The sequence below is a fragment of the Pseudophryne corroboree genome, chromosome 7, assembly GCF_028390025.1.
Source record: "Pseudophryne corroboree isolate aPseCor3 chromosome 7, aPseCor3.hap2, whole genome shotgun sequence".
In the NCBI taxonomy this organism is placed as follows: domain Eukaryota; kingdom Metazoa; phylum Chordata; class Amphibia; order Anura; family Myobatrachidae; genus Pseudophryne; species Pseudophryne corroboree.
This window is the reverse complement of record NC_086450.1, coordinates 13,831,321-13,844,580: the sequence shown is the minus strand read 5'-3', so window position 1 is coordinate 13,844,580 and position 13,260 is coordinate 13,831,321. Positions and strand designations below refer to the sequence as shown.

Sequence of the window (13,260 nt, the reverse complement as noted above, 5' to 3'; positions counted from 1 at the left end):
ATGCTCCACCTGATGCTGGTCAGCTAAAGAGGCAGACACTGTCTAGGGTGAGGGGAACCATGGTCATGGCTCTTTAGAGTTGCTACCTGTGCCACCCCTTTCACCTACGGAGACTCACCTGTCACTGCCTCTCACTGTCCCCCGCGTCTGGTTACCGGCATCTACCCCTTGTCCTCCGAATCCCGGTTGCCTGGCTACGCCACTCATTTTCCGGATTCCCGGGTCACGTGACCGGATAGTTCTCTTTCCTCCATGGTGAGCGCTCCTTGAAATCAGCAAATTGATTAAATGAAGATGTAGCTACCGGTGTCTAACGCTGACAGCAGATCCATCTTTGATTCATTTTCTCTTGCCTTACCTATATCTCTACTTACCTTACTCTCCCATTAGGTGAACTCTCATCAGTGATTCCAGAGTTAGGGGCTACTTTTCTACTATCATACCACACTGATAACGTCTGACCCCATCCGATCTTGGAAGCTAAGCAGTGTTGGACTTGGTCAGTACTTGGATGGGAGACCTCCTGGGAAGACCCAGTTTTATAGAAATAGTATCATGGGCATACTCCATGCCTAACATTGACAGCAGATTCACCACTTGACACTTGTCCCCACTTCTATATCTTTTTACTAAGAGGTGTTAACAAGGGAGCACATGCTTCTCACCTTGGTTGGGTGTGCATGTGTTTCTTTGCTGATGGATTTATAGACAGTCAGATACAATCAGTTGATATGCTTCCTAAATCTACACAATCGTAACAGGAGATATTTACATTTCTCTATACCCATGAGTTGATAACAGACCTGACGGGTTCGGGTCAAATATATGTCTATTCGGTGCAAATGATTTCAAACAACTGATGTTAATTTTTAATATCGTGTAAACCTGATGAACCGTGGACTTAAAAAGTTTTACTTTATATGTGGTGTCTCACATTGTTGTTGATTTTGTTCCAGTTTGTAATAAAATTGTTTTAACGATATCTAATAAAACATTTTGATCTTAAATCTAGATATGACCTAATTTTTCTTAATAGTTTCAAGAGTGCCCCCACACAAGAGTCTTCTTTTCTCCTTTTTGCTCATATGATTTACTCACTGACTCTGGGCGCACCACCAATCTGACTGATTTGGGGGGTTTTCTCCTACATTGTCTATTATTGATTCACATATCGATTCGATAATCTATTGATCGGTGCGGTATTACTAACACTTTCTTGCATAAATGTAAATATAATCGTAACAGTTTCATGTAGTTAGGTCATCATCTAAGGCAATTCTACTATTTGTATATGTTTTTATCTGTTACTGGTATGACACACGTCATTATATACATACTGTATATAGAATAATCTCCTTTTATCTATATAGAGACTTTGAAATATAAAACTGTTAAAGGAGCATTCAATTTTATTTGATTCACTATTTCTTCATTAAAGTACGATACAGGTTAAGTCTCCCATATCAAAAATTCAGAAATATGGAATATTCCAAAATATGGAAATTTTTAAGCTGTGATGATTCAATGCACAAAAAAATTTGTTTCATGCACACAATAAAAATATGTGCAATAATACCTTCAGGCTGTGTGTATAAGGTACAGTATATATGAAATATAAATACAGTCTCTGTTTAGACTTGGGTCCCATCCCCATGATATCTCATTACAGTATGTTATGTGAATATTTTAAACTACAGAAAAATCCGATATTCAAAATACTTCTGGTCCCAAGCATTATGTATATGGGAGACTCAACCTGCTCTAAACCACTGTGTACAAATAAGAATTACAGGGCTTATAAAAACACTTTCATTGTGAATCAATCATTTAGTATTTAGTGCTGTATCCAGTCTCTAGGTCAACAGTAAAAATGCAAACAGTCTATAGGTTGACCACTGTTGACATGCATTAGCTCGATGTGGTCAAAATGTTGACATGACAATAGTCAACACATCATATGGTCGACATGAGTTTTTCACGATTTTTTCATTTTTATAAATGTTTCATACTTTACCATCCACGGGGATATGATTGGGAACAGTAACCTGCGCCGAAGCATGGCGAGCACAGCGAACCATGCGAGGGGATGCGGTACACTAACTAGGGGTACACGTGTTAGAAATTGACACCCAAAAAACCTTAAAAACTCATGTTAATCTTTTCATGTGTCAACCATTTTCACGTCAACGTTTTGCTTGTGTCGACATGTTTGTCATGATGACTTTATGCAAGTCGACCTTTTGGGGTCAACCTAAACACTGTTGGCCTTTTTACTGTCGACCTAATGAACCATGGCCTTTAGTGCTATTTGTGCTTGATAAGTTTCCCGGTGCTCTTATATTATTATTTTTGTGTTCCTTTATTGTATTTCAAAAGCTGTTGTTTTGTTTCTAATGAATGAAGATACGGTATACTGGCATAGAATAAAGTCTGTTTTCCTAGCCTTACAAAACTATTTCCAAACCAAGACAGTGTACCGTAACATGAAATACTCATTAGGTTGCATACTGTGTGTGGTTATATGTGGGTAAAAACTAAAACACATTTACTTACAGAATATAGTAATAATAATGTTATATAATTAGTGATATACTTAAAATATATATAAAAAAGGTGAGGCTCCCTCAGTTTGGTATTGGCACACCTCCCATTTATCCTTAGGTGAATTTAATTAGCACAGGTTCCTACATTGCTGACTGAATATTAGAATTGTCTCTATTTAAAGGTAAGACCAGGGGTATTAGGGATGTTAGGGACCCACCTAATCCAATTAGCCATGAAAGGTGCAATGTGCCATTGCTGCAGCGTTTCTACGCCAGCAACAGCACCCAATCTCGCAACCTTCGTGGGCTGAAATGAGCCCCAGCTCAGGTAAAATTGCTTGGACCTCTATGGAGTGGCAAGCACTTTTGTGTGAATTCGGGCCACCGCCATGATGACTCACACCACTGTGATATCATCATGGCTAATTGGATTGACCCCAGTGGAAAGAGTGTCATTTTTGGCCAAATTTGTGCTAAGAACTTCACTTAAACTCCATGTCAATTGTAAGAGTTTATCAAAATTATTTTGACTATTAGTATTCTTAGTGCTTAAAATGTGCACCTGCACATTCTTTTTCCTGACATGAGAGCATGTTATTGGCTGCCATATAAAATAGAGAGCACTGACAGCCACATAATACAGACAACATGTGAATGACTGGTTTACCTCTTACCTCACTAACCGCTCCTTCACTGTGTCTGCCTCCGGCACCACCACACACCATTCCATCCTTCCTGTTGTGACACTCAGGGTTCTGTCCTAGGCCCCCTTCTGTTCTCCCTCTACACCTCTTCCCTGGGTGCACCCATTATCTCCTTTGGCCTTCAATACCAACTCTATGCTGATGACACACAACTCTACCTCTCCTGATCTGTCCCCCTCTGTCCTCTTTCAGGTTTCCAGCTGCTTCGCTGCCATCTCCTCCTGGATGTCTGAGCGCTCTCTGAAGCTCAACATGGACAAAACTGAACTTATTATCTTTCCCCCAGCCAGAGCAACACTCCCTACCAATATCTCTATCACTGTTGACAACACCATCATCTCCTCCGTTCCCCAACTCTGCTGCTTGGGCGTCACTCTTGACTCCTTCCTCTCAGTTGCACCCCACATCCAAGCTCTGGCGCAATCCTGTCGGTTCCAGCTACACAACATTGCTTGCATCAGGCCATTTCTCTCCCAGAGTGCAACTAAACTTATCATCCACTTACTGGTCATCTCACGACTCAACTACTGCAACGTTCTCCTCGCTAGCCTCACTCGCTCCCATCTTGCTCCCCTCCAATCTGTCCTCAACTCTGCAGCTAGGCTTATCTTCTTCTCCTGCCGCTCCACATCTGCCACTCCCCTTCGACAATATACACTGGCTCCCATTCCCCTACAGAATCTTCTTCAAACTCCTCATCTCTAATTCCACTGCTCCCTACATTTCCAACCTCCTCTCCCTTCATACTCCCTCCCACCCCCTGCGGTCGGCCAATGACCATCGCCTCTCCTCTGCCCTGGTCACAGCTTCCCATGCTCGAGTTCAAGATTTTGCCCATGATGCACCCCTTCAGTGGAACATGCTCCCCCATTCCATTAGACTCTCCCTGACCTTGCAAAGCTTCAAACGGGCACTGAAAACCCACCTATTCATCAAAGCATACCCTCCCGATGCATAAATTAGTCCTGAGGCTGCTCCTCCATCCCCCTGCCTCATGCCTTGAACATTTCTGCTTTGCTTACATACTGCCATCAGGCTACCTCCCGCTTGCTTGCACCTCATGTCATCTGTCTGTCGCACCTTCCCACTAGATTGTTAGCTCTTCAGAGCAGGGCCCTCTTTCCTCTTGTTGTCAAGGCCCTCTTCTCGACACATTTCACTCGCAGCTCTCTCCTACTCAGCGACCATCTTTACTTGCTTTTCTCCTGCTGGTAAAGGCTCATCTCTATCTATGGCCGCCAGCCCCAAGTAGTACAATGATTACTCCCTCGCTTCTTACATCTAAGCTGTATTATGTTTTGAGAATTGTGGTGCTCTTTGTTACCTGTACTCTATTTCTGTTGTTTATTTACTGTAATGCTAAGTTTTGTCTCCCTGTACTGTCCTTTGTTTGGCGCTGTGAAGCACTTGTGGCGCCTTATTAATAAAATGTAATAATAATAATAAAAAATAATGACTGACATATAATACAGAGAGAACTGACCACCATATAATACAGAAAACATGTGAATGATTGCCATATAATACAGAAAGCATGTGAATGACAGCTTTATAATACAAAGAGCATTGACCACCGTATAATACAGAGTGTGTGAATGGCTGAATGACCACCATATAATACAGAGAGCATGTGAATGACCACCATATAATACAGAAAACACTGACTGCTATAATACAGAGAGTAGATGAATGCCATATAATACTGATAGCATGTAAATGACTGCCATATAATACATAGAACATGTGAATAAACACCATATAATACAGAGAACAGCGACTGCTATATAACACAGAGAGCAGGTGAATGTTTGCCATATAATACTGATAGCATGTGAATGACCACCATATAATACAGAGAGCATGTGAATGGCCACTATAAGACACAGAGAAGCTTTAAGACTTCCACACAATATTATCCACTCATCCAAAAAAAAAAAGCTTTTAAAATTAATTTCTTCAGGATAATCATAGAAATTCTATTATCCACAAAGTAATTCCATTGTCAGATATTACTGTACCTCCCTTAAAAAAACCTTCATGTTAGTTAACCCTCAAAAAGCATTAACCCTTCATTATAACTGACCCTCAAAATAAAACCCACTCACAACTTACTTATCAACTTTCCCCAACTATACCATTCCGCCCCCCTTCCCATTCTTTCCATCCCATCCACATCAGCTCCACTTCTCATTGCGAATCTCCCAGGAGGCTGCCACTTATCTCCATTGGTCAGGGGAGCACCAATGTTGCCATTGTGATAAAGTTGATATTTCCATGAGGTGTGGGATTAGGTTTAACATTAGGGTTACTATTAGAGTTAGGGTAACCCTTAAGATTAGACTTGTCATTGACATTATAGTTACATTACGCTTACCACTATGGTTAGGGTTGCTATCAGCATTAGTGTTAGGTTAATGTTAGGGTAAGCATTAGCATTGGGGTTGCTGTTAGTGTTAGGGTTACCATCAGGGTTAGGGTAAGATTTAGTGTTAGGTTTACCATTATGGTTAGGGTTGCCATTAGCGCAAGTGTTGGACTTACTGTCAGGGTTATGGTTAGCATTAGGGTTGGGAATACAATGACAAGATAAAAATACTGTATGTTGTCATTCTAACAATGTTGACATAACATCAGTGTCAACACGGTAGATGTCAACATGTTCAATATTGACATTATGACAACGTCAACAATCTTATGTTGACATAAAGGCGGAGATGAACTAAGCCTTGAAAAGTGATACATTTCATGAAGATAAAGTACCAGTCAATCAGCTCCTATCTGTCATGTTACAGGCTGGGTTTGAAAAATTAAATTTAGGAGCTGGTTGGCTGGTACTGTATCACCATGCAATTTATCACTTTGAAAGGCTTAGTACAGGGGTGGCCAAACAGTCGATCGCGATCGACTGGTCGATCGCGGACATGCGACCAGACGATCGCGATCCGCCGCCCATCCACCCGTAGCCACGCCTCTCCTGCCTGCCGCCCTGCCCCTCACTCTGGTCTCCGGCAGTGATGGCGGAGTGTATAACTCAAATCAGGCGTCGGTTCGTTAGCCAATCAGAGCTCGCGGACCAGCACCTGATTTGAGATATACACGCTGCCGTCACCGCCGGAGATCAGACTGAGGGGCAGGGCGGCAGGCAGGAGAAGCGTGCGCTGCGCTCTCGACACAGCACGGTGAGCACTACTATGGGGGCATATCTGGCACTGTGGGCACATGGCACAGTGGGGGCATATCTGGCAATGTGGGGGCATATGTGGCACTGTGGGGGCATATGTGGCACTGTGAGGGCATATCTGGCACTGCGGGCACATGGCACTGTGGTGGCATATTTGTAATCTGGCACTGTGGGGGCATATCTGGCACTGTGTGGGCATATCTGGAACTGCAGGCATATGGCACTGTGGGGGCATATCTGTAATCTGGCACTGTGGGGGCATATCTGGCACTGTGGGGGCATATCTGGCACTGCGGGCACATGGCACTGTGGGGGCATATCTGGCACTGTGGGGTCATATCTGGCACTGTGGGGGCATATCTGGCACTGTGGGCACATGGCACTGTTTGGGCATATCTGTAATCTGGCACTGTGGGGGCATATCTAGCACTGTGGGCACATGGCACTGTGGGGGCATATCTGTATCTGGCACTGTGGGGGCATATCTGGCACTGTGGGCACATGGCACTGTGGGGGCATATGTGTATCTGGCACTGTGGGGGCAAATGTGTTTGAGGTTTTTACCTGTGGGGGCCAATGTGTTATTTCGTGCGAGACAGTCATAACACTCTGTGCAGCAAGGCTACTTCCCTTTTTTTGTTATACCACACCCACTTTTTTGTTATGCTACGCCCCTTTTTTTGCACGCGCGTGCCTGCGGTGTGCTCTATTATTCCTCCTAGGTAGATCACAAAAGTTTTTTAGCTTTCAAAGTAGATCGCCGACTCCAAAAGTCTGGCCACCCCTGGCTTAGTACATCTTGCCCAAAGAATAAGGAAATTGTGAAGTTTATTTTATCATGGTTGGCAAAGGACATTTTGCAGCATGAATGTAACAGATGCCATTTTTAGAATAACACCTTGTGGGCAGTTTCGGCTACGTATTACTAGACAGACCAATAACAGATCTGAATCTCTAAAAAAATAACAATGAGGACACAAGAGTTGGTGATGACTTTGGTCATTAATTTATTGAAAACAATATAACTAGCATGGTGGCAAGGTGAAGACAAGCAGATCACATTACTCCCTTTATTCCAGTAGTGACTTGCAGTATGTCCAACTGTGCCAACAATGGGTTCTGCCTTCTTCTTGTTATCATGCCTAATGGATGACCCACCTGAGAGAGTGTTGTTGTTGATCCCCAGCAATGGGCTACTGTATGTCAGTCAATACCCTTCTAAGAAGAGCAGTATGCCATTCTAAACATGGCTAACTTCTGATCTGATGCTCAATCCCAACACCCAAGAACAAAAATAACAAGAATGTGACTGAGGGAGGGTATGTCTTGCAAAAGAGACCCTAGTCAGGGGCATAGTGCCTAATATAGTAATATAGAGTCACTTTAATAAACCACTCCAGTTACTGACTCCTGAGTGGCTAACTTATTTAAAGCAACACCCCTCTGTCTGGCTCACAAAATGCTCCTGGGGGTAAAGCTAAGTGTGTTAGCGTCCGGGGTCTTACCGGAACACTGGGGCCGCGGGGCGGGCTTCACAGGAGGCCGGGCAGCGGCGGTGGAGGGCTGCGGTGCTGGGTTCAAGGGTACAGGCAGCGGTAATGGCGTTGAGGGGGTCCGCTCGTGGCGGCGGGGATGCCGCTGCAGCAGCTCACTCTCGCTAAGCCGTTGCCTAGGAGACCAGGGGCAGTGAGCAGCATGTTGTCAGAAAAGGTCTGCATTACTGGGCGCCGCCATGTTGGAGACCAAGTTTCTGACATAATTCCTGTTCCTAGTTTTCCAGCCAATCCAGGGAGACTTCTTCCTATAAAAGGGGGCTGGTTTAGGACAGGGATGCCAGTGCTTCAAGTTACAACCCTGTTGTAGGTGCTTTAGCCTGTGCTCCCAGGATTCCTGCTGTATTCTGGTACTTCTAACCCTGCTTTGCCAGTTCTCAGTTGCTGCTGCAGTTTTCCCGTTCCTAGCCTGCTGCTGCCCGTGGAGACGCTCTCGGAAAACCCGGTTCCGTAAGACCCTTTGGGCACGGATGACCCTGGGTCTCTTGCCTCGTCCTCCAAGCCACAGTCCGCAGATTCTTGCTTCCATCCAAGTCCTCGAACCACCATTCACAGTCCTCAGCTCGTTATCTCCAGCTTCATCTTTCAAGCCACAGTCTACAGTTCTCAGTCTCCAGTCACGACCCAAACTACCGTCCACAGTTCTTAGCTCCTCTACCGCAGTTTCATCTCATAAGTCGCAATCCACGGTTCTTGTCTTCAGCCTCGTTTTACTCTCACCTACAGTTCCACAGTTCTTTGTCTACGACCACGTTCTCAAGTCACCGTTCATCAACCTCAGTTTTCTACCTCTGCTCTGTACATAATAAATACTTTTCATTGACTCTCAAACTCCGCCTACATCCTTCATTGCTCCGTATCCCATGCAAAGGAACTATATCCAACCCCCTCATTTTGTTCTTCCCCAGCCTGCTACCTCCTTGGGCAAGTCTCAACTGCCGGATTCCCAAACTTTGCTAGACGTGACAAAGTGAAGCCAAAGGTCCTTCTGACAGCCTAAACCTCTTAGACTCTAAGGTTAAAATGTCATCATCATTCATGTTAACAACCTGAAAAATGTTGACATTGATAAAATGTTGACATCATAAATGTTGATATTGTTATAAAGGCATAGAGGCATATTAACCTACTAGACAGTTCTATAACTAATCTAAAACTTTAATAAAAAAATAACACAGATGCAAGAGTTGACATTGGTCATGGTTTTATTTAAGATTTTATTTTGCAAGTTGTGAATATTTCAGTGTAACACAAGAGTCTACGAGTGGACATTCTCCATTTAACAGGATCTATAGCAGCTTCTAAGAATAAAAAATAGACCAAAAAGGTGCAGGTACTGCATACTTCTGGATACCATCACAAAAATCCCACTGATCTTATTTATTAGTCATGTTTCTGCACATAAGATTACTGGATATTACATGCGTGCATTGTTTGCAAGTTGCTTTTCTTATTTTATTTGGTCTTAGCCTGCCTTAGTCATATGGCCGCTCCACTGTTATGAAACATATGTCAATCTTTTTATAGTATTGCATTGTCACACATATATTCTGTGTTTCTCACTAGAATGTCTTGGAAAAATGAAACGGCGGTGGTAGAATTTGTTCTTCTGGGACTCTCCAGTGAACCCACCACACGGACTATACTTTTTGTTGCCTTCTTGCTGATTTATGTAATGATTCTGGTTGGAAACTTCCTCATCATCACTTTGACCTTGACAGATAACAATCTCCAGACCCCTATGTATTTCTTTCTTACTAACCTTTCCCTTATGGATATCTGTGTTTCATCAACCAGTGTTCCGAGGATGCTGAAGGATTTACTGTCAGCAAAGAGAACCATTTCTTACATAGAGTGTGCAGCTCAGATGTACATTTCCTTATCTCTAGGGGAATGCGAGTGCATCTTGCTTGCCATTATGGCTTATGATCGTTATATAGCTATATGTTATCCATTACATTACACTATAATTATCAACAGATCTGTCTGCATTAAAATAGCTGTAGGTACTTGGGTGTGTGGGTTTCTTCTCTCAATTTGCCACATTGTACTTACATTGAACATTAATCTGTGCGGGCGGAATGAAATCAACCATTTTTTATGTGAGGTCCCAGAATTCCTATCCCTTGGGTGTCAGAATATAATGATCGTTGAATCTGTGATTTTTATCGTAGGAGTATTGATACTCATTATACCTGTCACTTTTATATGTGTGTCTTACATGAGGATTATAGTAAGCATCTTAAAGATTTCGTCTTTGACCGGGCAGAATAAAGCTTTCTCTACATGTGGCTCACATATGATGGTCGTGGCAATGTTTTACGGCTCAGCTATGGCTGTGTACATGAAATCCAGGTCAACCTCTTCTCCGGATACGGACAAAATAATTACAGTTTTTTATTTTATAATAACACCTATGCTAAATCCATTGATTTATACGCTTAGGAACAAGGAAGTGAAAACAGCTTTAACAAAATTATTGAAAAATAAAATGTTTCCAAAATTGTGAAAGGTTTTCCAGTGTGCATGTAAGTATGTGAACAGCGGTAATAAAACTGGAGGTGTAACCAAGAACTTCGGGATACTATTAAATCCTCTTCTGCCCATGAAGTTCCTTGCCTAGACGGTTACTCGGGAGAGTATTCCAAAATTCTCCAGGATGACCTCTCCCCGCTCCTGCTGGATCTATTTCAACACATCCACCATAACTTCCCCCCACACCTTCGAACTTCTAATGCCTCCTATACAATTATTTTACCTAAATTGGAGAGGGACCCCCTCCTTCTTGGTCCATACTTGGTCCGCCCCATCACTTTGCTGTTTGTGGAATTTAAAATCCTTGCTAAAATAATGGCCACTCTCTTACACAGAGCCGGCCACAGGCATAGACAAACTAGGCAATTGCCTAGAACATTTGATATGCCTAAGGGCATCAGCAGCTTCTGCTGATTAAAATGATATGCGGCATGCCTATATTCTGTATGTAGCATTTCATATGCAGATACAGCCACAGTCTCACACAGTATATAGGCATGCTGCATATCATTTTAATCAGCAGAAGCTGCTTGTGCATCCTAGCCACATAGCAATGCAAATAAGATGCGTTTTCATTAAATCATTAAAAAAAATGTGCCCGACGTTAGCACTGAGGCAAGATTTATGTGGACACATCTGTTTTCAAGCAGAGGCAGAGGTCACAGTGTTAGTGGCAGTGTGAGTGTTCAGAATATGTGTAAGGATCATTATGTGTGTCATGTAAAAATGCATTAATAATGTGCAACATTAAGGGGCACTATGTGTGTCATTATGTGTATAAGGGCATTAATAATGTGCAGCATATGTGTAACAGGGTACTACTGTATGTGTGTCATTATGTGTATAGGGGCACTAATAATGTGCAGCAAATGTGTAGGGGGCACTATGTGTGTCATTATGTGTATAAAGGCATTAATAATGTGTGGTATATGCGTAAGGGACATTACATGTAAAAGGGCATTAATAAAGGCTGTCATAATGTGTAAGGCGCATTATGTTTATAAGGACATTAATAATGTGTCTCATGTGTAAGGGGCATTATGTGTATAAGGTGCTCTACTATGTGGTGTTGCGTATAGAAAGTGCACTACTGTGTCATCTAATGTGAATAAAGAGCAATAAGGTGTGGTGTAATGTGAATAAGGAGCAATAGGGTGTGGTGTAATGTGAATAATGAGCAATTCAGTGTGATGTAGTGTGAATAAGGGGCTCTACTGTGAGGAGTAACGTTTATAAGGTAAAGTGATACTACTGTGGGATGTAATATGAATTATGGACACTATCGCATGATCAAATGTGAATAAAATTGCAGTACTGTGTGGTGTAATTGGAATTGGGGTTACTATTGTGTGGCCATGCCCCTTGCCAGCAAAAACACACCCCTTTTTGGGCTGTGCGCCAAATGTGCGAAGTGTTCCTATTTAAAATATAGGGGGTACAAATACCAAAATAAGGACTGCTATGGATGAGGGGTGAGGGTGCTGGGAAAGAGGTGCAAGGTCAGAGGCAGAACCAGCGGTGGTGCTAGGGGGCACCAGCCAAAATCTTGCTTAGGGCATCATATTGGTTAGGGCCGGCTCTGCTCTTTCAGTACCTACTCTCTTAACTGAACATTAATTGGGATTGGTTAGTACCTTATCTCTCTTCACTTTATCTCTCTCTAAGCTTTGATAAATCTCCCCCTATACTGTATGTTGTCACTGTAAGATTTTGCTTGCAGACAGTGGTGGATCTACATTTTTGGTGCCCTGTAGCTTGAACTGCTATGGGGGCCCCTTCGCAACCAGCAACTGTAGAGCAACATCCAACAAGGTCCAAAGGGCATTGCTGCGCTTGCAAGAACCTTGAGGCCCAAACAGCAGAGAAAGGTTTGGTGGGGTGGAGCTCTTGAAAAAGGTTGTGTAGACCCTATAGGGCCAAACTATCCCACAGTCATTATTTTGCAAACATTTATATCAATTGTAGAAAATTCTGTGTAATAATCCAGACATCTGTTGTACAATAATAATGAGTCAAATTAATTTAGTTAAAAAAAATACTATTTTTTAATTATAATTGTCTTTCACACCTGACCTCAATGTCATCAACCGTACCACCAACAGAACAATTGCCACAAATCATCAACTATCTTCCAGTACTTAGTCAGCCAACTTGGTTAATAATTTATTTTGCTACCAAATTTAAAAGTATATTTATATATCATCCATTTAGTGATAGAAAGGTTATGTAACAATAACTATTATGAAATCTATAAAGGAAACACATTTTACTATAGAAGATGCTCTGGGCGTATTGGAGTAACATGGCGTGTTGGATATTAAACCTAATCCCACCAGCACACTGTACGTGGATGTTGGTTCTTGCTAGTAGCACTCAGATGAAACCTTGAAGTCATCCAATACTTCATGTGAAAAAAAAAGCAGTGCATTCTTATTTTCATCAACTTAAATTGGTTCCATTTAAAGTCTAGTGCTGATAATAAGTGGAAGTTCATCCAACCACACGAACATGAAAAAGAAAAAGCTCTAGCAAACTTCTACAAGGCTATACACTATTAGCACCCAGATATAAGTAGATTATATACTATATAGATAAGTATAATTCTCTACTCAATATGAACTTTTAGAAGTTTTTACTAATATTACTTCTGAATCTCCCTCCTCCTGGCTGAGCCAATCACAGTGCATTGCCAAGAAATCCCCCACCCCAACAACTGTGAATGGGAAATCCATTGCGGTGGGCAA

General features: G+C 42.3%; 1 protein-coding gene and 1 pseudogene across 1 annotated transcript; both read left to right on the top strand.

Annotated features, from left to right (window-relative positions):
* The first annotated feature begins 429 nt into the window (after positions 1 to 429).
* On the top strand, positions 430 to 548 carry LOC134946456 (5S ribosomal RNA; annotated as a pseudogene).
* A 9,000-nt stretch (positions 549 to 9,548) lies between these two features.
* On the top strand, positions 9,549 to 10,490 carry LOC134943469 (olfactory receptor 2G3-like). Its single transcript, XM_063932299.1, has one exon. The coding sequence runs from the start codon at positions 9,549 to 9,551 to the stop codon at positions 10,488 to 10,490; it is 942 nt and encodes a 313-aa protein (XP_063788369.1).
* The last annotated feature ends 2,770 nt before the right edge of the window (positions 10,491 to 13,260 follow it).

Excerpts from the sequence above, each read along its gene's own strand:
- LOC134943469 (XM_063932299.1), top strand. The coding sequence starts at position 9,549 with ATGTCTTGGAAAAATGAAACGGCGGTGGTAGAATTTGTTCTTCTGGGA.